The 24,562-nt window shown below is 44.9% G+C and overlaps 1 protein-coding gene and 1 non-coding gene across 3 annotated transcripts in view; one reads left to right on the plus strand and one right to left on the minus strand.

Annotated features, from left to right (window-relative positions):
• DSTYK (dual serine/threonine and tyrosine protein kinase) overlaps positions 1–11,226 on the minus strand; it is a 49,558-nt gene extending 38,332 nt beyond the window's left edge. For both annotated transcript variants that reach the window (XR_004280025.1, XM_032317726.1), the window contains exon 1: positions 10,740–11,226. Coding sequence is in view for 1 of the 2 variants with exons in the window: in XM_032317726.1 (XP_032173617.1) it covers positions 10,740–11,010 (271 nt within the window). In the remaining variant the exon portion in view is untranslated. The remainder of the gene's footprint in view (positions 1–10,739) is intronic.
• A 10,538-nt stretch (positions 11,227–21,764) lies between these two features.
• On the plus strand, positions 21,765–21,870 carry LOC116576867. The gene has a single exon (XR_004280326.1). It is a non-coding gene; the product is annotated as a U6 spliceosomal RNA (small nuclear RNA).
• Positions 21,871–24,562: the final 2,692 nt, after the last annotated feature.

Genomic DNA, 24,562 nt, shown 5'->3' on the forward strand with positions numbered 1-24,562 from the left:
TTTGGAATCCTCAGGACCAAGTCGTACAAGTACACTGTGGTGGAACAGAATGGTTTTTGGAAATTAGACGTTGAAATGTTCTCAAGGAGCCAAAGCGTTTGTTGGAAGCTGAGACGCCAAGCTGGCTGAGAAGTCAGTAGGTTATCCCTCGGGGAGGCCACAGTAAGGTCTGTGCGTTTTTCAGAAGTAGACGGTCCAGGTACCCGGAAGAGGGAGACAGCCACCCCCGCCCTGCTCCCCGGAAGCTTACACAACGTGGGGGCCCTGGAATGAAGAGCCCACACTCAGCCGCCTACTGACAAGTTCTGTTTTGGGCAAAACTGCTGCTGAGGCTGGTCACGCTGCAGGGGGAACAGAAAGGCAGCGGGCAGCGTAGGTTATGGGAGGCAGAGGTAGAAGCAGTTCCTCCGAGGAAGCCAACCCCAAGGTTCACAGAGGGCTTAAGCGTCTGTCACTTGGGAGGTAGCCTCTTAGACCTGGCAACCCTTAAGAATGATTCCATGATGGGGAGGGGTCAAAAGGACACAACAACCAGCTCACAGCGGGGCTCAGTGATCCAATCAGGGACAATCAGGCATAAAAATGTTCTTACATAATAGTATGAGATTATAATCCACTGAAGAAATCCATTGAAAAAACTGAATAAAGGGCTAAGCAAAAAAGGAAAAGGAAAACCCTTCCTTACCACGGGAATACCAACTAAGAAATCCGGAAGGATGAAGGACAGGGAAACCCCACTGAGTCAGGTGGGAGCTGTCAACAATGGGTGCTGAGGTCTAGCGGAAGGTCGTGTTTTCAGGAATGGGATTCTCAGGGAAATCTTAGAACACCTCCCACTAAAGACTAATTGATTGCAAAGGCAAAAAATGGTGACTTTAAGGTGGAAAGACCTAGAAGACAGCCATGGGACCAGTGATCAAGCTTAACATCCCCAGGGACGTGCATGGTTGGCTTCGGGTACCCCTGATGTGAGGCACATTTCATCATTTCCATGCTTAGTCTCGCTAAAAGCTCAGGACCGAGTCTAGTGAGGAAAGACCAAACAGATCCAGGTTGAGGGTCATCCTACAGAATATAAAGCCTACCCTTTAAACCTGTCCAAGATCTAAATGCCAAGGAAAGGCCAAGGACCTGTTCCACATTCAGGCAGTCTGAGGACACATGGCAGCCAACGCAACACATGTCGCTGGACAGGATCCTGGATCAGAAAGAAAAAGAGCCATTCTTGGGGACAGTTGGCAAAACGTGAGCAGGGTCCGTGCACCGGATGGTGGCACAGCATCACTGCTCGGGCCCTGGCTTGGGGAGGTGCATGCTGGTATGGAGACACAGGTCCTCACTGCGGAGAATGGCACCCTGGGGTGTCACAGAGGAGAGAAGACCACCTACCGACAGTGCGCTTTCGAAGGCTAGAGAGAAACAGCAGATACAATAGAGGAAGACAGACAGATTGGGAGGGCACCAGCGAACATCAGCAAACGCAAAAGCAATAAAACGTTAACTACCGGGGAATCTGCGTGAGGTGCGTACAGAAGTTCTCTGTACAGTTTGGCAACATTTATGTAAATCTGAAATGGTTTCAAAGTAATTTTTTTTAAATGAGCCAGAAGGATACCTAGCAAAGTGTATCCAGTTCTGGATCTCACAGGAAAGGAGATGGAGAGAGAGTTGTACTTGACAAAAAACCCCTCAGGGGAAAAAAAAACATCAAATACGATCATAACAGAACTGAAATAGGAACCGTTTGCTCACTGTCCCTACCTTCGCCCTGCACATCACCTCCTCTCTCCCCCATCTTCCTGTGATGGTGACCTGTGGGCTGTTCAGAGTCTGGGGAGTTCGAGGTACTAATCTAGGTAAGCAGTTCAGGTTCAGATTTAGAACCCAAATCCTCAAGGCTAAGCAGTACAGACAAACGTGCCCCGGGACCAGTGCTGCTGAAAGTTACCTGCAACCATCCAGTGCACTGAACAAGAAGCCACCAGAAGCTGCATGACCCAGCACTGCTTGCAGAAGTCCCTTCTGGTTATGCAGCAGGAGGGAACACATCTCCACCTCTTCTTATCACATAACTACTTGAATGCCTCAGTTACAAAGCACGTTTCCAAGCTGGGGCAGCAGAACTCCACTTCTCTCCGGGGAGGAAGAGGCTGCAGAGCAGGCTAGTCACTCCGAAGAAACTGAAACAGACTCCCCCAGTGAGAGCCTGAAGAGTAAGAACAGCTTCCCTCCTACCGGCTCTGTCCCCCTATATTTCCCCTTGTACCTGCCTATCTCCAGAATATTAAAAGTTAAGGCTCGGGGCACCTGGGTGACTCAACAGGTTAAGTGTCTGCGTCTTGATTTTGACTCAGGTCATGATCTCAGTGGTGTGGGATCGAGCCCTCCACAGGGCTTCACGCTTGGAGGGGAGTAAGCTTGAGATTCTCCCTCTCCCTCTCCCCCTCTGCCTGGCACATTCTCGCTCTCTAAAATAAATAAATCTTTTAAAAAGGTGGGGGGTGCATCTGTGTGGCTCAATAAGTTGAACCTTCAACTCGGTTTCTGCTCAGGTCATGATCTCAGGGTCCTGGGATGGAGCCCCGTTCAGACTCTGTATTTAACAGGGAGTCTGCTTAGGATTCTCTCTCTCTCTCAAATAAATAAATCTTTAAAAAGTTAAGGATATAGTATGTTGTACACAATATTCTTAAAAAATACACTCCATATGGGCTCAAACACTGTCCCTCCAATTTAAATAAAGAATGAGCTTTTATTCAAATTAGTCTTGAATCTAGCTGCATTTATGACAGGGCCTTCGTCTTTGCTCTGGAAAGTTTGGCTCGATTAAAAAAAAAAAAATCCTGGGAAATGTAATCTCCGCCCCCATTACATCGAGTGGAAAGGGTAAGAAACAGCAAGCTATAAAACATGTCCAGCATAAATAGGCACTAAAGTTCTTAATCTGATGAAGCTAAAGTTGGACTTTGGACTTTTTTTTTTTTAACATCTGAATAAAGACAAGGGATAAAAGCATTTTTTTTTAAATGTGAGATTTGTGTGTGTTTTTTTTTTAAATCAAAGGCTTTCATGAGTACATAACCTAGCATCATTCTTTGCGATAGTTTTGAGGCATTATTCCTTAGACAAGTGAAAAGCAAAACAATCCTCCAGTCCTGCTTCCCATCTTCCTGCCCAGAGAACACCACCCCAAGGAACGGAAGCACCTTACAAAGCCCAACTCCAAAGAGAGCTGTGGTCAAAAGGTTCCCACCGCTGCATGACTCAAGGCTGGGGAGTGTGTACCAACCATTCCCACTGCCTGCCACACTGAAGATGGCAGAAAAAGGCACTGCACATGATGGGCACTTCCACCGGGGGGCCCACAGGTGACACAAGGAATCCCCATGTCTGACCAACTACCGTTCGGAGCATTTGGTTTGGACTCTGGAGGAGTGTCCTGTCTAAGGGGGCTTTCTCAGAGAGGCTGGCTGACAGATCCAAGCAAGGGGCACGGAGCCCCACCAGGGCTACCTCTGTTCTCTATTAAGGTGTCAGATTCTAGGATCCTCGTTTGGCAAAGAACTGAATCCATTTTCTTTTCTTTTTTTTTTTTTCTTTCAAGATTTTATTTATTTATTTGACAGAGAGAGAGAGATCACAAGTAGGTAGAGAGGCAGAGAGACTGATGTGGGGCTTGATCCCAGGACCTTGAGATCATGACCTGAGCCGAAGGCAGAGGCTTAACCCACTGAGCCACCCCGGTGCCCTGAACTGAATCCATCTTCAAGCACAGGGTGGCCTCGACTTAGCCTGGCAGCCCTACGGGGCACTCCAGGCAGACCTTTGAGAGTCAAGAAGGAAAACCGCATCTCCCACATGGACTCGCCCTCTATCCCTTGCTATGAGTACCGCCACTGGGCTCCCTGGACCGTGCAGGAAGCAGAACCCTTCGTTCCCTAGAGGTGAACTACTTTCCTCCCAGAAGCAAGGAGCAAACTCACCTGAGGTCTGAACACCGTTAGGGAGAAAACCACACGTACCCGCACACCTCATACTCTTCTCGCTGGCCTCCCTCTGAGCAAGCTCGGAGAAAAGACAGCAAGATAAAAGCCTCTCTAACAGTCATCTTTGTGAATGCATTCTGGTCTTGAGCCACACAAACAAGACAATCACAATTACTCCATCAAAGACAGACTGGGGTTGATTTTCCTGAACTCCTGTTAGAAAGTTAGTACAGCACCTCAACCCCTCTTTCTGACAGTGTCATTTGACCTTACCAATTCCCATATGTCTTATCCCATCCCTCAAAGACAGCCCTTGGTTAAGTAGGTAACCAATTTGTAGAAAATCCTCTAGAGGGAACATGACAAAACAAGAATCTCTTTCCGTAACATCATCTTGGAATAACGTCAGCTGGTGGGTCAGCGGTTCCCCATTGCGCGTCCTGTGCCCACACTGAATTGGGCATTAATAAGGACGTTGAGTGAAGAAATATTAAGGATTTACTTCCCTTGTCACGGTGATGCTCTGGCAGACTGGGATCACATGCAACTCATTCCCTGGGGCATGAAAATCATTTGGGTATCAGCATAGAATGCAGCCGATCTATTCAGTCATCTCTCAAATGCGCCATTGTTCTGTTTTAGGGGTCCAGCTAGTAAAATGTGGGCAGAAACACAAACACCCCTATCTTTAATGAGGAGGAAATGTCCTTCTGAGGTGGGAAAAAGCAACATTCCAATATCTACCAGTCATGGAAATGATGTGACAGGCGTTTATTTGCTCACTATGTATAAAACAATACTGCAGGCATTACAGGGGACACAAAGAGGAATAAAACACAGTCTTTACCCTTAGGAGTCCACAAGCTAGTTAGCGGGATAAACAAATATATCCACAGCAACCATGCAAACAACAAAACAACATACATACAAAAGCATGTTCTGTATGTCCAGAACCTATAGGAATTGAGCAAAAGGTACAAGGTGAAATGCACATTTCCCTTCGACAACGTATTTCTTGAGGTTTTATTTTCAAAAGACTGTTTTTGAGAAGTACATGTACTGCAGGAAGTAAGACGGAGAACAGAAGAATAGAGAAATAAAAGGAGGTGCTGGCAAGGTGGACAGAGCAAAACCAAATTTAAAAACCAGAATGGATTTTTGTTTAAATCCATGTTTTCCTCAAAAACCACTTCCAAGGCTGAAGAACTAAACATACTAAAATCAGTGACAACATTTCAGACTAAACTACACACACAGCAACTCTTAGAGGTGATTATGTTTTTTCTTTTAAAGGTAGGCAGGATTACCTACACCTTTTCACAGTGGGCTGCCCTGTGCCATGGGAAACAGATCATCCCGGAGGACAAGATTAGGAAGGGAAAGGCTGTGAAGGGAAAGATGCAAAGAGCCATCGCTTTGGGGAGACAAGGAGGGTCTTCCTCCCAGGGAACAGGAGGTAGCAAAACCAGCAAAGAGGGGCCGGGTGCCCTAAATGTCAGGGACTAGAAAGGGGAATAAGAAGCTGGAGTAGGCAGGGTCATGTTATACTCAGTCCAATCAGAGAGTCTCCCACTGAAGTCAATTACAGCTCCATAGTTGGGCTATGACTCATTTGTAACAAAATCTCTCCATTGCCAGGGTGTATTTTATATTCTCATGGCCAGGTCAGAAAAGAACAAGGAGGGAATCACAGAAGCAGAACTGGACTGGGGAGTTTAGAGACGCGGGGCTGAATCTGCCTCCAGCTCAAAACTGCTCAGTCCCACATTCCATCCTTCTGTCCTTCTGCTCCTCTTTTTCTTCCTCCAACCCACCATGCTCCAACCTCCTATTCCAGTGCTCACCAACTACATACACACACACACACTCAAACAGCCACTTGCATTTAGCACTAAGTATATGCCTGCGCTAAGTGCTTTAAAGTAGATCATCTCTAAATGTCACAACAACTTTGGGATATAGACATTAGCACTCCCTTTTTATGTATGTATGTATTTAGATACAATTCACCCTCTTAAAGTGTATAATTCAGTCTTTTTTAGCATATTCACAAAGCTGTGCACCCATCACCACAACCTAGTTCTGGAACATTTTCATTCTCCAAAATGAAATCCCACACCATTAGCAGTCATTCCGCATTTTCCTCTCTCCTTATTCGCTGGCAATCACTAACAGATCTTCTATCTTTATGATTTGCCTATTCTGGGCATTTCACACAGATGGAATCATCCGATACACAGCATTTCATACCACTACCATTTCACATAGGAGGAAGCCAAGACTCAAGGAGGTTGAGCAACTTGCCCAAGGCACACAGTGAATAAGAGGCTGAACTACAAGAGGAAACCCAGTCTGATTCCAATGCTTGTGTGTGCTTTTCAACCACTATCAAGTCGCTTCCATACAGGAAGAAAATTGAGAGAGAAAGCGAAAGTTTCCAACCTGCTTGGGGTCATGAAAGTCAGACTTAAGAACCACAATTACAGGGGCGCCTGGGTGGCTCAGTGGGTTAAGCCGCTGCCTTCGGCTCAGGTCATGATCTCAGGGTCCTGGGATCGAGTCCCGCATCGGGCTCTCTGCTCAGCAGGGAGCCTGCTTCCTCCTCTCTCTCTCTGCCTGCCTCTCTGCCTACTTGTGATCTCTCTCTGTCAAATAAATAAATAAAATCTTAAAAAAAAAAAAAAAGAACCACAATTACAGCACCATCCCCACAGAGGTTACACCAAAGAGTCAAATCTGATCAGGGCGAACTACTTTCAAGAAAGCACACCTATCCCAGTCTCCGGCTGTTTCACCCCACAACCTGACGTCCCACCACACAGCCCCAGGAAGAAGGCAGCTCCATGAAACCAGGCTTTAAACAGTCACCTCTCTCCCCAATTTTCTGTCTCTCCCCCAGTGTCTCTGCCACTTAATTACCCATACTGATTTCCGTCTAAGGAGTCCAAGAAAAAGGTCTATTTCAAATAAGTGTACTACTGCTCTCCCTCTTCTTTTAAATTCTGGCAACCAGTTAAACTAAGCAGTTTGCTAACCAAAGGCAAAAAGCTATAAAAACCTAAGAATTGTAAGTCCCATGAAATGCCTATAATCTAGCCATACCTCAGCTCTCTGCCATTTTTCTGCCTTAGGTATTGCCTGAGTATATGACTGACATCAGACTGTCCCTTTCTAGAGGACCAACTTAGGTCTTCCTCATCCTTTTCATCCTTCCAACAGAAACAAATAACAGGTGCACTGTAATGATGATAATTCTAATCCTTTTTTTCTTTTTTCTTTTTTTTAAGATTTTATTTATTTATTTGAGAGAGAGAGTGAGAGAGCACGAGGAGGGTCAGAGGGAGCAGCAGAGTCCCCACTGAGCAGGGAGCCTGATGCGGGACTCAATCCTGAGACTCTGGGATCATGACCTGGGCTGGAGGCAGTCGCTTAAGCGAATGAGCCACCCAGGTGCCCTCTTTTTTCTTTCTTAAGAGAAAAGTATAGATGGGAAAGACTGATTCCCACCAGCCTAAAGCCACAGTCAATGTCTTTATTTGACTCTTTTTGTCCCCTATACCAGATACTTAAATGTTTACTGAATAACTATGGAATAGTATGACCCACCTATAATACCTACACAGCACAGTAACAGGCACTATGCTAAACATGCACAGTACCATATATTAACTCCCAACAACCCTAAGGGCAAGCATTATTGTTAGAATCCCTGGGGCCAGAAGAGGAAACGGGCACAGCTGTGCTGTGCCCAAGGTCATCCAGTCACGAAGGAGTGGAAACAGGACTGAAGGAATGCAACACAGAGGACAGCATTCCAACTCGACACATTTGAGTCATTCCAACGTCTTCCTATGTTTATGATCTGCTACAACAGCTAAGAAATCTGTTGGATCACAAAATAAGAAAAATACTTTACAAAGTGCTACTTTGTAACACTCCATTCCAACTTTTTCAAAGAACTTCTCAAAACCTTTATCTCATTACTTCTGAAGCCTCTGACAGAGGAAAATAACAGATAAAGGGGCTCTCATCCCCCTGGAGTTTGGTGAAAAGAAGCCAACGATCTGGGCGGCAGAGGAGGAATGGAATTTTTACTTGTAATTCAGTCTGCTTTGCACGGGGCAGGCAAAGGTACTTTTTAGCTCCTAAAACATCATGTACATTATATACTCTCTAAACTGCCTCCAAAGAATACAAAACTGTCAAAATTAAGGCGCCTTTAGCTGAGCCTTTAGCTCAGGTCATGATCCCAGGGCTCCTGGGATCGAGCCCTGCATCAGGCTTCCTGTTCAGCAGGAAGCATGTTTCTCCCTCTCCCACTCCTCTTGCTTGTGTTCCGTCTCTCACTATCTCTTTCTCTGTCAAATAAATAAATATCTTAAAAAAGAAAGAAAGAACGAAATGGGCAAAGGAAAAAAAAGACAAAACAGAACTGGTGGTTGCCAGAGAAGAGGTGGGTAGGGGTTGGGTAAAATAGATAAAGGGAATTGAAGAAAGTTTTTTTGAGTGTTCCTGCTCTTAATATTCCAAGTTCCTATTCAGAAACCAACATTCGCAAAAGAAAGTTGAGACAGCCTCTGAATGAACTTGACCTTGCAGAGATAGCTTGTAAAAGGAGAAAACAAGAGCTAGTTGTCTTCTAAGGAGAGTTTCTACTTTCCAACAACAGTGACCTGAACAGCTGAAAAAATGGCATTCCCCAAATATACATAATAAGTGCCACCTCACTAATTTTCCCTGATATCAGCTCATTTTCACCTCCGAAGACAAAACTGTCCACACTGAAAGGAATGGAAGCATTTTATGGAACAAAATCAAATTGTTCTCAGTCCAGTCATCAGCACGCTACCCTGGTTTTTATTTCAGATGGACAGACTCCAGAGGGTGAAGAGAATTAGTTAAATACAATACGCAAAGATTAGTTCATGATGCAGTCAACTAGAAAAGCCAATGAGACAAAATACAAAGGGTACATTTGTCTTTCTTAACTTGTCTTTTAAAGAATAAAAATAAGAGCACGTCAAAGTGCCTTGAAAACCTCCATCTCTCTGATTTTTTTTTCAGTAGTGATTCTAAAATAAATAGTTGTTTTAAAGTAACAGCAATAGAGGACTCTTCTAGGTAAGCTGTAAGAAAAACTTGTGAGCAGCGAAGCTGCTGGAAAGCACTGCTGGGGGGAGAGGTGAAAGTACAAATTCTGAGGATCATCTCCGACAACATCAGCCCGTCTTGCCAGTTCTCTGATAGCCTCTATAGGTCTGTTTTCAGAACAGCAAATCTCTGGGCATACAACGCCAAAACCACCCCTCCAGAAACGCTATCGTGCCATTCCTCCCACGCTTATTACATCCAAGCCAACTAAATGGAATAGCATTGTTTAAGATCATATCAGAATCTTGCTATCTTACTTTGATCACCATTTCTGGAGTCTCAGACAACTTTAAGATATCAAACAGGCAACTTTGGAATTGCAGGACCCAACACAAACTCTGAAGACTTCAACAATTCACTCTGTCCTGAGACTCTTGTTCAAGTGTGTTATCGGCATCTAAATGTGTGCTTCGGGGCACCTGGGTGGCTCAATCGTTGGGTGTTTGCCTTCCGCTCAGGTCATGATCCCAGGGTCCTGGGATAGAGCCCCGCATCCGGCTCCCTGCCTGGCGGGAAGCCTGCTTCTCCTTCTCCCACTGCCCCTGCTTGTGTTCCTGCTCTTGCTGTCTCTCTCTCTCTGTCAAATAAATAAAATCTTTAATATTAAAATAAATGTGTGTTTGTAGACCGTTTGCAACAGAACCCCCAGTGGCATTCCATGTTTAGAGCCTCAGGATCCACCCAGAAGACCTAGGCTATCTGTGGGGTAGAGCATGAGACATTTTTAATACTAATTTGGTTTCAGTGCACATTTAAGTTTGAGAGTCACTAAGTTAAATCCCCCGACTTATTTGCTATGTTGGCCCCAGGGTACTTGCCCACATGGGATGCCAGTCCCTTCTGCCTTCCAATCTATTTCCTAATTAGACGCAATACTTAACAAACCCTCCGGTTCCCCCACCAACAGCAGTTGAAGAGGAAGCGAGAAATCAGCAAAGATCAAAGCCCCTGCAGGATTTTCAGTGCTTTGGGGACTCCAGCACACCCCGGGGAGAATCAGGCAAGAACGCTCAGCACCGCCACCAACAACAAACCCGACCCCTTCCCTCTCTAACTTCTTCACCAGAAGCACGAGCAACCGCTGGCACCCCTCAGACAGCTACTTGCTTCAGCGATCCAGCCCCGTTTAGAGTACAGTCCTACTTCTTCACAGACTTGCCACGCGATTGGTGCAAAAGCACTGCACATAATCACACACGCGCGCACAACACACACAATCCACGCCAGCTCCCTGGCCTCCTCCGGCTCCCGGGGCTCCCCGCCTGCTGCTCTTCCTCTGCCTGCCCACTCCTCCATCCCTAGGCGGGTCTCCGACCCCGTTCCCCCGGGGACCCCGGCCCCTGCGCACCGCCCCGCTGGCCCGGCGCCCCGCAGCCCGCTCCCGGAGCTCCGGGCGGCCCCCGCGCGCCCCTCGCCCACCCCCGCCCCGAGCGATGCCCGCCCACGGCCTCGCCGAACCAGACGGCCCAGGCCCGGGGGCCCCGCCACGCCGCCCCGCTCCCACTTTCCGCCCCTTCCCGGCCTGTTCTGCAGGGACAGGGGTGCGGTCCGCCCTCCAGCCGGCCCCTCCAGCCCCGTCTCCGCCGCCGCTGCCCTCCTTACCCGCCGGCAGCCCGGGCTCGGCGACGTCGCCGGCAGGGCCGCGCTCGGCCCCGCCGCCGCCGCCGCCCGTGGGGGAGGAGGGACAACTGTGGCTGTGGGAGCACTTGATGTCGCGGAAGAACTTCTGGGTTTCGCGCAGGTTCTGCCGCAGACGTCCCAGGTAGCGGCGGTAGCGGCCGAAGCCCCGGCACAGCTCGCGGATCATTCCGCCGCCGCCCGGGCCGGGACCCGAGACGGGCTCGCTCCCCCACGGCACCCCGTCGCCCTCCATCTCTCCAGTCTCCTCTGTCCGGCCGGCTCGGTCCCCGGCCTGCTGGCCCCTGCTTCCCTGCTCCCCGCCCCCCTCCCCACCCCAGCGCTTCGGGGGAGGAGGAATCCGCCTCCCGACGCCCCCGCCTGCAGTCGGCCAGGCTTCCAACCTCCGTCACCGCCGCTGAAAACAAACCAACCCGCAGTGCGCCGCCAGCGGAACCTTTGTCTCCACTCTCCGGGAGAGTGAGGGAAGGATCACTGGGACGCGCCGGTCCCTTTGCGGGGTCTCCTGGGACTTGTAGTCTGGGCTGGCCGAGCTCGGAGACCTGGAGATGCTGAATGGGGCTGATTCCCCGTGGACCCTCACCGGTTCTTGTTATCACACGCTCTCCTCATTTCAAAACGTGTTCCCGCGCCCTGCATGGAGACGAGAGAGAGGAGGCTGCAGAATTCGGCGTCAGTAGAAGTGGGGTGTCTTACTGAAATCAGAGTAAAAGATTTCAGTAGCAAAGAGAAGGAAGGAAACAAGACGGAGGCCAGTAATACCTCCATGGCTGCCCTAAATGGTTCTCACTTTCCGGATACAGTAGATACTGGGGAATTTGCTGAAAATACCCTAGAAATAGGGAAACGTTCCTGTTTGTATTGCGTCCCCTTCTTCTGACTTAACTTCTCCAGGTGTGGAAAAAGGGGGATGTGAAAGGGTTCTTAAAGAGCTTTAAGCTGAAGTTCTTTGGTTTCTGGAAGTCAAGAGACTGGGCTGGGTAAGGGGAAGTTGAGGTTTGCAGCTTTTCAAACCAGTTCTGATTATCTTAACTTGGCTTCTGCTAATATAGGCTTTTATTGACACAGACTGCCACGGAGCCCTGGGCACAGTTAGGAAAAACACAAAACCGAACAACCACCTCTTTTTCGCCTGCTGCTTTCTCCTCTCTTCTTCAAGCACAGTGCCCACCTTTCTTGCTTGCTGTAGAAAAACCCCATCTTTCATCCAGGCCACACCTGTGCTCCAACAGGGTGGATGGCATAGGTTGAATTTAAGAAGAGACTTGAGTTTGACCCTGAATTCCTCTGATGTCTGGTCTTGGACCTACGAAGCAAGGGGTTAGACTAGTTGATCTTCAAGCCCTTTTGACTCTAAATTTTTATAAGTCTTGTTTGAAAATGTTTGCTTCTGTCTCCCAGCCTCTCATTCCTTGAGTGCAAGTGCTTTTAGCAAAGCAATGTCATGATAATTGGGCTAATTCAATGTAAAACGTGAAGGCATTGCATTTCCAGGGGCTTTTAGGTTCTTAAAAAAAGGGGTCACCGTTTCACGTGAGTCTCTGCTTGGTAAGTGGGTGTGAAAGACCACAGGTCAGGAGGGAGCCTCAAATTCTTTCTCATGTCCTCCCTCCCTTTTAAACTTGCTCATACATTCTCCACTGGCCACTCCTCATTTCTCAAGAACTCCATGCAACTCCTAAAAGGCTCCATAAAACACGAATGAAAATGCAAAATGGAAAGTTTAGTACAAGATAGTTGATACTGTTTAAATAAGTAGCTGCAGGGGTGCCTGGCTGGTGTACTTGGTTGAGCACCCAACTCTGGCTCAGGTCATGATCTCAGGATCCTGGAATCGAGCCCCACATCGGGCTCCGCACTCCACAGAGTCTGCTTGAGATTCTCTCTCTCCTTGTTCCTCTGACCCTCCTGTGTGGAAGTCATCAGGGAGAGCATTATGTCAAGTAAAGGCCATGGAGCTCATTCTTTTATTTATTTATATGTATATTTTTTTACGTAGGGCCTGAACTCGGAACCCTGAGATGGAGACCTGAGTTGAGACAAAGAGTCAGTTAACTGACTGAGCCACCCACATGCCCCTGCTCGTTCTTTAAAAAACTATTCACTAGTACTTTATTTTTAAAATAAGTAATATAAGACTGTAGTATAAAGTGCACAAGCTAAAAGGTTATATAGGGAAAACAAAGTCTTTCTTCTACTTCCTGTCTCCCAGTCACCTAGTTCTCCCAGGAGGTAACCCCGTTGCAGATATAGGAATGTACCTTTAAACTCAATTGAGAGCATAGTATTCTGCCCTTACAGACTCTTTCACACTAGAATATAAAGATCTGCCTCCTTCTTTTTAGCTGTATAATATGCTACCATGTGGATTGGTATGGTTTATTTAACAAGTCCTCTGCTGACTGGCGTGCAGTCCTCTGCTGTCTGGGTGGCTCATTTGGTTAAGCAACTGCTTTCAGCTCAGGTCATGATCCCAGAGTCCTGGCATGGAGCTCCGCATCAGGCTCCCTGCTCCACAGGAAGCCTGCTTCTCCCTCTCCCACTCCCCCTGCTTGTGTATCCTCTCTCTTTGTCAAATAAATAAATAACTTTAAAAAAAAAAAAAAGCATCCATCTTTCTCCAGGACTCTGGAATCTATCCCCACATTGGGCTCCCAGGAGGGAGGCTGCTTCCCCCTGTTCCTGTGCTCCTCTCCCTGCTTGTGCTCTCATTCTCTGTCAAGTAAATAAATAAAATGTAAAAAAAAAAAAAAAAAAAAAAGTCCCCTACTGATGGGTCTGTTGGTTTTTTGAAGTCTTTTGCTACTACAAACAATGCTACCATAAGGAAACTTACACATACATAATTTAGAAATTTGAATATGTGTAGGTCTCATCTCTATTTCTGCTTTGCTGAGGAAAGCCATCCTTTGTTTCCTGCTACTTAAAATATTAAATACGCAAAAGTCAGTGAACTCTTCCTAAATCCCAGTCAGCTACACGTAAAAACACGTATTTTATTCAAATATCTAAGGACAAACGGAAGAGAATAAAGATTTGAGTGGTATCAAGAGAGAACTTAGGTTAGAATAGGAAAACACTCGTCAAAAGTGAGGAGAGTTAGGGCAGTTAATGAGGACGAGCACACAGATCTACTTTTGTTCCCTCTTACACCACCACAAAAATGACAGTAGTGGGTTTTTTAAGCGTGAACCCACAATAATGAGAAGAGCCAGTAGGAAAAACAAAAACATAAAAAGGGAGAAGGTAGAAATCAAACGGACATGCGTAAACAAAATTAACCTGCAGAAACCTGAACCTTAAATCCAAAGTGGAAAAAGCTGAGGCCCAACCTGATTTGTACCTGCCCAGTCCCTCAAGTCTCCAGACTTGGTGGCAGTGGCTCCCCGCACCCCCTCTCCCCGCACCCCTGCTGCCCACCAGAGAGGTACAGGACAGCAAGGGCTGTCACCTACAGGTGGTACCCTGGGCAGGGATTAAAATAAGAATTTCGAGAGCTGTTCAAGATGGCCAGGTTACCTCTCCCTAATTCAATGGCTGCGTCCTTCCTCTAAAAGAAGACTCAAATAAATAATATCTTTTTAAAAAATAATAGTAAAAGATTTCGAGTCCCACATTGGGCTCTCTGCTCAGCAGGGAGTTTGCTTCCCGCTCTCTCTCTCTGCCTGCCTCTCTGCCTGCTTGTGATCTTGGTCTCTGGTCAAATAAATAAATAAATAAAATCTTAAAAAAAAAAAAAAAAAGAAGTAAAAAATAAATAAAATAAAAAACAGATTTTTTTTTAATTTTATTTATTTATTTTGGCAGAGAGAGATCACAAGTAGGCAGAGAGGCAGGCAGAGAGAGATGGGGGAGCAGAAGCAGAGAGCCCAATGCAGGGCTCGATCCCAGGACCCTGAGACCATGACCTGAGCTGAAGGCCGAGGCTTTAACCCACTGAGCCACCCAGGCGCCCAAGAACAGATTTTTTAATTGAGATATAATATTGACATTAAAGTTTATATTAGTTTCAGGTATACAACATAATGATTCAATATTTGTACATATTCAACATAAGTCTAGTTAACGTCCACTACCATACCTAAAGAATTTTTTCTTGTGATGAGAACTTTTGAGACTTACTCTCTTAGCAGCTATCAAATATGTGATACAGTATTATTAACCCCAGTCACCATGCTGCAGGTGACATCCCCATGACTTATTTGTTTTACGTCTGGACGTTTGCTTCTTTTGACTCCTTTCACCTATGTCGTCCCATCCCCCTACTCTACCTCTTGCAACCACCAATCCAGAGCACAGATTTTTTTTTTTTTTTTTTTTTTTTTTGGCTTGTTCACTGCTCTCTCTCTCTAGCACCTAGAGCAGTGTCTGTGACTTAGTAGGTGTTCCTTGGACATTTGTCAATGAATGTTCACCGTAGATATTTTTAAATATTCAAGACAGCACAAAGGAGAACATAAAAACTACTCATATTTTTACTATCCAGTAAGAACAAGTTCCTCTTGGAACTATGACAAGTTCCTCTTGGTTAGATTATCTGATTTCTAGAGAGATTTCAAAGTCTTTTTTTGCTTGTTTTATATTTTAATTTTTTTTTTGAAGATTTTATTTATTTGCTAGAGAGACAGCGAATAAATATGCAGGGGGAGAGGCAGAAGGAGAGAAAGAAGCAAACTCCTTGCTGAGCAGGTAGCCCCATGTGGGGCTCGATCCCAGGACCCTGGAATAATGACCATGATCAGACACTTAACCCATACGAACGACAGGTACCCCTATGTTTCATTTTTCTTATGCTCAATGCCATGCGTGAAATCATGACCTTGAGATTGAGAGATCAGCCCTACCAACTGAGCCAGCCAGGTGTCCCAAGACTCTGGAGTCTTGATCCTCATGTTCACATACGTGGAAATCCGGTGCTTTTTGTGGAACACCAAAAGGCAATAACATTCATTTCTGCAGTGTGAATTAGGAACAAGTTCAGCAAGAGAATAACTGTTCTCTATTCAGCAACATAAAATCACAATCACAAATCCGAGGATTTAGGGGGTGCCTGACTGGCTTCCTCCGTAGAGCATACGACTCTTGATCTTGGGGTTGTGAGTTTGAGTCTCACATTGGGTGTAGAGATTACTTAAAAAATAAAATCTTTTCTTTAAAAGATTTTATTTATTTCTTTGACACAGAGAGAGAGATCACAAGTAGGCAGAGCAGCAGGCAGAGAGAGGGGAGGAAGGAAGCAGGCTCCCTGCTGAGCAGAGAGCCCTACGTGGGGGGCTCGATCCCAGGACCCTGAGACCATGAGCTGAGCTAAAGGCAGAGGCTTAACCCACTGAGCCACCCAAGCACCCCCAAAATAAAATCTTTTAAAGTAGAAATCCAAGAATTTAAAAACCTACAAATTAAAAGAAAAAAAAATACAACAGTCGACATTTTGAGTTTTCCATAAGTATTTCTTTACTACTGTTCAATTATTGTCATCTTCTGAAGTGATAGGCAAATGATAGTCAACTCCAAAGAAGAGGAAGGAAATGATGGAAGGAAAGACAAGAAAATATAATTCATCGACTTAATTTGATCCCTGAATTAGAAGAAGGTCACCATTATCAAGTTTAGCTGCAGGACATATCTTCCTCTAGCTCAAAACTGATTTCCAAAGGAATATGCTCTGTTCTTGACAATCTGGCTTCTCTTCTTTATTTTGTGTATTGCTGGTGCTAGAGCAGTGCTTCTCAAAGTTTAACAGACGCAGGAATCATGCGGGCATACTGTCAAAATACAACTGATTCAATAGGTCTGGGTTATACCAATGCTGCTGATCTGGGGACCACACTTAGGGTAGGTAGTAGGGGTGTATAAAGAGCAGGAGTGAGCAAAGCCTCAGGGTTAAGGACATAGGTCTTGGAGTCAGAGACCTGCATTCATTTTTTTAAGATTTTATTTTTAAGTAATCTCCACATGCAACATAGGGTTTGAACCTCACATTTCTGAGATTAAGAGTTGCATGCTCTACTGACAGAGACAGCCGGGGGGCCCAGAGACGAGCATTCAAATCCTGACTCTACCCTTTCCCACTTGTATGTCTTGGAGACTTTAACTTATTTTCTATAACTCTTAGTTCCTTATCTGAAAAATGGTGAGCATCGAAAGAACAGTGCTGGGGTGCCTGGCTGATTCAGTCGGCAGAACCTGCAACTTTTGCTTTCTAGGGTGGTAAATTCATGCCCCATGCTGGGTATAGAGATTACTTAAAAATAACACCTTGGGAAAAAAAATAAAAGCAATGACAGTGCTCGCTTCGGCAGCACATATACTAAAAAAAAAAGCGATGCCAATTGTAAATCTCAAAATATGTTGTGAAAATAAATTTAAAGCATTATCTAACACATAATAGGAGCTCAAAATGTGGCAACTGTTTTTTATCAATTATGTTATCATTATTACAAACCTGAATTCTAGTCCTAACACGTTAGCATATAAACTTGGGCAGGAGGTTGGCCCTTTTTTTTTAAGATTTTTATTTATTTATTTGACAGACAGAGATCACAAGCAGGCAGAGAGGCAGGCAGAGAGAGGAGGAGGGGAAGCAGGCTCCCGGCTGAGCAGAGAGCCCCATGTGCGGCTCCATCCCAGGTCCCTGGGATCATGGCCTGAGCTGAAGTCAGAGGCTTTAACCCACTGAGCCACCCAGGCGCCCCAAGGTTGGCCCTTCTGAGTCTTGGTTTTCTCACCCATCAAATGGGATAATAATAGTACCTACCTCAAAAGGTTATTGTGAAGATTAAAATGGGGAAGAAAGTATAAAAAATACTTAGCACAGAGCCTACCAGATGAAAGGCACTCGATAGAAGGTCACTGAAGTTATGATTGCTATAAACCTTGGTTTTGCCCCTGGCTCTGTGACTTTTGGTTAAAGAATCCTAAAGTTGTGTTCAACATCTCTGTGTTGGTGGGAGGATGGAATGGGCTATAGTAAATGAAAGGGTTTGGGGAATGAATTGAAGGAAAAGCATGAGAGTCAGAATCTGACCTGAGTTCCAGCCCAAGATGTGCTAATATGTTACTTTGTGACCTTAAGGACATGACTTCATCCATATAGTGGGGCTAGTTAAGACCGACCTCACAGGGTCATGAAGATTACATGAAATAATGTGTAAAGCATTTAGTACCTTGCCTGGTATATAAAAGTGCTTGGTAAATGTTTTCTTTCCTATGTATAGTAATTACATTCAAGGTTATTCATTTTTCCAAGGAGGGTAGTATTTCTAAAAATATTTCAGTTTTGTTTGTGAGATTCTCTCCATGAAGATTTATTAGGTTGAAGATTAAAGGTCTATAAAACTGAACTTCTAAATGTATTCTATTTAATTATACATCAAATATCATCCCAATGCTGAATATTTCATCAGTGGTGTCCCTGGCCCTGGCTGTTGGAAGGCAGAGCCTGGGGAGGAAAAACAATCAATTAAAAAGAATTTGGTAGAACCCTAAAGAGAGATCATCTTTGTTTTACCGCCAAGTAGAACAAAGTTTCCAGAATTTTTTAGAGGAACAGAAGTAACTGACCCAAAGCTTTCCAGCAGAAACCCCGGACATACTGTTACCACCATTCATTTCTCATTAGTAAGAGAAGATTGCTACTGCTTTTTCACGTCTAAATGGTTTTCATCCTTTCTGCACTATATTGCCTGACACTTCGGTGGAACCCATTTTAGACTAATTTCCTTACTTGCCCAGAATAAAACCCTGCAACAAGTTGTATTCTTTTTTTTTTTTTTTAAGATTTTATTTATTTATTTATTTAACAGATAGAGATCACAAGTAGGCAGAGAGGCAGGCAGAGAGAGGAAGGGAAGCAGGCTCCCTGCCGAGCAGAGAGGCCGACGTGGGGCTCAATCCCAGGACCCTGGGATCATGACCTGAGCCGCAAGCAGAGGCTTTAACCCACTGAGCCACCCAGGCACCCCAACAAGTTATATTCTTGTACCTCTCTGCTCATCTTGGATGAAGATGGATTGATGAAAATCTACCAATAATACCCTCTCCTAGGTCAACACTCTCTAGGTAGAGGTTTTCTAGAAGATTCTGAAGACTGTGTTTTTTGGTTTTGGGTTTTTTTTTGAAGCCTGTGTTCTAAACATATTCTACCTGGCTTAGTCTGTGTCTATATGTGCCAAACATGATGCCTGATACAAAGAGGGTGCTCAGTATATATTAGCCAAAAGAATCTATTGCTTTCATACCTTCCTCCTGCTACTACTTTGCCCATGAATCCAGCTCTTCAGGGAAGTGGTTTCAGGGAGGCGGGAGGAGCATTCTGAAGCAAAGGTGGATGGAAGGCCGGCATCCTGGTCATGAGACCCTTCCCCACCTCCAAACTGTCAGGAGAGAGACCTCTATCTAAAAAGTGCTTCTATCTGTCTTCTAAATGCTTTGGAAAACAAGCCCTGGAACCTAGCTGAGCCACCTTTCTAGATGCCAGTGTTTGGGGTTTCTATCCTTTTCCTGGAGCTGACTCCAGTCGTGCGGTTGGAGGACCCCTCTCCCAGGAGGGCTTAGTGATCCATTTAGGCAAGTTTCCTGATGACACGTGCACACACTTCCTACATAGGAAGCATGCAATTTTTTTAAGGGCGTGGAGAACGAAAGGAGGAAAATAGTATAACATTTAAAACATCATAAATAATGAGTACTTTCTGGGGCACCTGGGTGGCTCAATTGGTTAAGCATCTGCATTCGCCTCAGGTCATGATCCCGGGGTCCTAGGATCAAAGTCCTCATGGGGTCCCTGCTCACCAGAGAACCTGCTTCTCTCTCTCCCTCTGCTGTTCCCCCTGCTCGTGCTCTCTGCATCAAATAAATAAATAAAATCTTTAAAAAGTAAGTAAATCAATCAATCAAATCTTAAAATAATAAAAATAAAATAAAATAAAAAACAAGTACTTTCCAAATAAAATTTTCAGTGGTCCCATATCCCAGCATAAAACTTACAATTATTGCTTAGTACTCCCTTCTCACTTTTTTTTTAAGACTTTATTTATTTATTTGACAGACAGACAGCGAGAGAGGGAACACCAGAAAGGGGAGAGGCAGAGGGAGAAGCAGGCTTCCCGCTGAGCAGAAGGGCCAATGCAGGGCTAGATCTCAGGACCCTGGGATCATGACCTGAGCAGAAGGCAGATGCTTAATGACTGACACCCAGGCTCCGCACTCCCTTCCCATCTTTATCCACGCTTTATATCAACTTTAATTCTCACAAACGATCCTGGAACGATGGAGATTTTATCTTTCTTTTATAAATGTGGAAATCAAGACTCAGGTCAAGTGATTTGTCCATATAGCTAATAACACATGTTTGTCCAACTCCTTATCTATCTGGCTCAGGACAAATTCCCATTCTAATGCTTTCATTTTATGTTCTGTAAAAGTCTTTTTGTGTTCCTATATACTTATCATACGGATCTCTTCAACAGCAGCTAACATTCCATTGCATTCTCAGACCATTGTTACTCACCCACTTCCTATTCTTGGGCATGTAGGTCCGTTCAGGTTTTCCACTGCTCTAAACAATGCTGCTTTATATTTTGTTGTTATTGTTGTTGTGTTGTTGCTTTGTTTTCTTCTTTTGAATTATTTTCCAGGAGGGCATTACTGGGTAAAAGGGTATAGACATTTATATATTTTAAACTATTTATGTTACTGAATTATACTAAGTCATTGCATCTTGAAAGAGAATATTATCTTCTTTCCCCAGTACCCTGTGAGAGGCATAAGGCAAGCCTTGGTGCACTCACCAGTGAAAACAGCCCTTTGTCCCTCTAGCTGCTTGGGGATGCCCCAGGGCCATATGAGACTCCCTGAAAACGATTTATGACATAATCGAGAATAAAATTTCACATGGGATAGTGTGATCCCCTCCTTCCCAGGAAAGGCTTTCTCAATTAAATTGTCTTTTTCTTTTTGCAGTCACAAGATCAGCAGGTTTTTTCCAGCAACGGACACTTCTCTCTTGATTCAGACTATAGCTCTCCGTTCCCGTGTTGGGAAAAGGGGCATGGCTGTGAGAAAGCCTTCACTTCCACTCTTCGTTTGCCATTCCAAACAAGGTGCAAAAGGGCCGGGGTATAGTACACCAAGGAAAGGGAGACCCGACGGAGCTGAAAAAGGTTTCAGAAACAGTCGAGGGGAAGTAAAAACGAGGAAAAGTCCCACCGGAATAAGAAAACGCTGTTTCAATGAGGGGAAGGTAATTTTGAGAGATATACTAATATTTCTGCTTCTGAATTCCCTCACATGGCAAAGTACCATTGGAACTTATTGAAAGGTTTAGGCCGTAATTATATGGCTCCTAAAAGGCACTTAAATGATAGCCGTTTTTAATATTAATAAGCGTGTAGCCATTAGCATAGTCTAAGCAACAGAGCAGTGGGCATTGTGGGAGAAGCCACTGAAAGCATGCAGAACTGGTTGGGCTAGCTCTCCCAAGTCAGGTGTCAAGTTTGAATCCTCTTGGAGCCTCAGTTTCCCATCTGTGAAAAGGAGGTTACGAACTTACCTATGAAGTTTGTTTTATAGCCCAGATGGGAGCTTGTGACAGGCAAATTGTAGGTGCTCAATAAATAGGAGATATTATTATTTTTAAACACTGGTTTTTTAAAATATTTTATTTATTTATTTGACAGACAGAGATCACAAGTAGGCAGAGAGGCAGAGAGAGAAGAGGCGAGGAAGCAGGATGCCTGCTGAGCAGAGAGCCCTACATGGGGGGGGGGGGCCTCAATCCCAGAACCCTGGGATCATGACCTGAGCCGAAGGCAGAGGCTTTAACCCACTGAGTCACCCAGGTGCCCCAGCTCCCCAGCATGGAGCCCGATGCAGGGCTTGAAGTCACGACTCTGAGATCAAGACCAGAGATACCCAGGCACCTCTGGAGATATTATTATTTCACAAATCTATCGATAACTGTGATAAATGTGATATATGTGACCAACCGTGCTTTCTTCAGCAGCATATACACGAAAACCGGAACAACAAAGAGAAGATCAGCATAGCCCTGTACAAAGATGACACGCAAATTCATGAAGTGTATCATACTTTTCTGATTTAAAATAAATCTACATGGGGCGCCTGGTTGGCTCAGTGGATTAAGCTGCTGCCTTCGGCTCAGGTCATGATCTCGGGGTCCTAGGATCGAGTCCCGCATCGGGCTCTCTGCTCAGCGGGGAGCCTGCTTCCCTCTATCTCTCTCTCTGCCTGCTTCTCCATCTGCTTGTGATCTTTCTCTGTCAAATAAATAAATAAAATCTTTAAAAATAAATAAATAAATCTACATGTTTGTTGAATTAAAAAAATAATAAATGTGATCAACAAAGTCTTCCCCTACATCAGGGGTTCATAAACTTCAGCGTGCATAAGAATCACCTTGGGTCCTTGGGGCGTGTGGACGGCTCAGTGGGTTAAAGCCTCTGCCTTTGGCTCAGGTCATGATCCCGGGGTCCTGGGATCGAGCCGCACATCAGACTCTCTGCTCGGCAGGGAGGCTGCTTCCCTTCCTCTCTCTCTCTGCCTGCCTCTTTGGCTACTTGTGATTTCTGTCTATCAAATAAATAAATAAAATCTTTTTAAAAACCCACAAAACCTATCTTAAAAAAAAAAAGAATCACCTTGGGTCCTTGTTTCAAGTGTAAGTTTTCAGGCCCCCCCTCCCTGGAAATTCTGTTTCTATCCCTTTGGTATAGGATCTGGGGATCTGAATACATAACTAAATTTCATAAAATTGATTTATGTTGCCTGTAATCCACAAACCAGACTTTCAGAGAAACACTCTCTTATGGTCTCAGAGAATAAAAAGAAAAAAATATTTTTCCCATATACCATAAAACTCTATAATATGCAGATATAAGAATAAAAAGATCCGAATATTGAATGATTTTATTTTCAAGATGACTTGTAGCACCTGGGTGACTCAGTAGGTTAAGCTTCTGCCTTCAGCTCAGGTCCTGATCTCAGGATCCTGGGATCGAGCCCCCCAGGCAGGCAGGCTCCCTGCTCAGAGGAGACTCTACTTCTCCCTCTTTCTCTGACCCCCACAATGGCCCCCCGCTTGTGTGCTCTCTCTCTCTCAAATAAATACATAAAATATATTTTTAAAAAGATGACTGAGGCGCCTGGGTGGCTCAGTGGGTTAAAGCCTCTGCCTTCGGCTCAGGTCATGATCCCAGGGTCCTGAGATCGAACCCCACATCGGGCTCTCTGCTCAGCAGGGAGCCTGCTTCCTCCTCTCTCTCTGCCTACTTGTGATCTCTGTCTGTTGAATAAATAAATAAATAAATCTTTTTAAAAAAAGATGACTTCTATAGTTCTTACCTACTTAAACACTTCTGAATCATTCTAAACAACGTATTATTCTTTATCCATGATACGGATGAACGTGTGTAAGCACTTCTTTCTCAGGGTCATGTCAGTCCCTTAGGAGACCTGTCTCCCCTCTGCACTGGGGGACTTAATGACTCCCCACCTTGGAATGTTGACACACATTACTATTTCAGTCTTTTGTTGTTTTACATTTTGTTTGTGCCTTTTATTTCCCCACCTGGACTTGAATCCAAAGGCAGGAGCCCTGGTCTTTTCTGGTTTTCTATCTTCCATAGGCATCTTGTAAAGCCTTTGTACATGCTATGTATTTCATAAATATGTCTGAAAGAATGCACATATATTTAACTGTAGACTAGTCCTCATTGATAAATTCTTTACCACAGGAGTGGCTTAGAATTATAGCTGTGAAGGGTGAGCTTTTAGGTTTTTTCACCTTTAGAGCTAGACAGAACTCAGGTTGCCGATCTCAGGTCCATGAAAGAAAGTGCTAGAATCCCTCTGAGCCTGTTTTCTCATTTGTACAGTGGGAATAACATTTACCTTGCAGAACTGTTGTGGGGATTAAGTAAGAGAGTGTTCACAAGGTTCCTAGCAAAATGCACAGCACCCAAGTTCTCTTTCAATGGTATGACTGTTTATTCTTATTATGATATCTGAAAGTACCACATAGACGGATGTAATTGCCACAGATGTAATTGCCATAGATATCTCTCTTCAGATGTAAAATAATAAACCACTGATTCTCTCTGAGCAAAGCTGTTATTTTCTTTCTTTTTTTCCCCTCTTTTTTCATTGTATTTTATTTTTTTAAGGTCTAGCCTTTTCAGCTTTAAGTAACAGATTGTCCAGAGGTTTTCTATGGATTCCCTATAGAGATGGGAAAGGACACAAAGCAGTCATTTACTAATCTCAGACTTTTTTTTTTTTAAAGATTTTATTTATTTATTTGACAGAGAGAGACAACAAGAGAAGGGAATACAAGCAGGAGGAGTAGGAGAGGGAGAAGCAGGCTTCCCACCGAGCAGGGAGCCCGAGGCAGGGCTCGATCCCAGGACCCTGGGATCATGACCTTAGCTGAAGGCAGACACTTAACGACGGAACCATCAAGGAACCCCAAGTCCCAGGCTTTCACACAGAGCCATACAATCAGGGCTTATGTTTACACTTCACAAACCTCCTCTGTCCATAGCCACGATTGCTGTGACCTTTCTCCCATACTAAGGAGCAACAAGCACTGAGAATGAAGACTATGCATCCACCTGAAATGAAATGCAGGAACTTCCAGCTTTTTCTACTACAGACAGGAGATGTACCCGTCCCAGGAATGAGCTGGACCCTGGGATCTCCCACGCAGGTCTCAGGGATGTTGTGAGGGGAAGGGATACAGGAATGGCAATCTGTTCAGTGTTACTCTT

The sequence above is a fragment of the Mustela erminea genome, chromosome 17, assembly GCF_009829155.1.
Source record: "Mustela erminea isolate mMusErm1 chromosome 17, mMusErm1.Pri, whole genome shotgun sequence".
Lineage (NCBI taxonomy): Eukaryota > Metazoa > Chordata > Mammalia > Carnivora > Mustelidae > Mustela > Mustela erminea.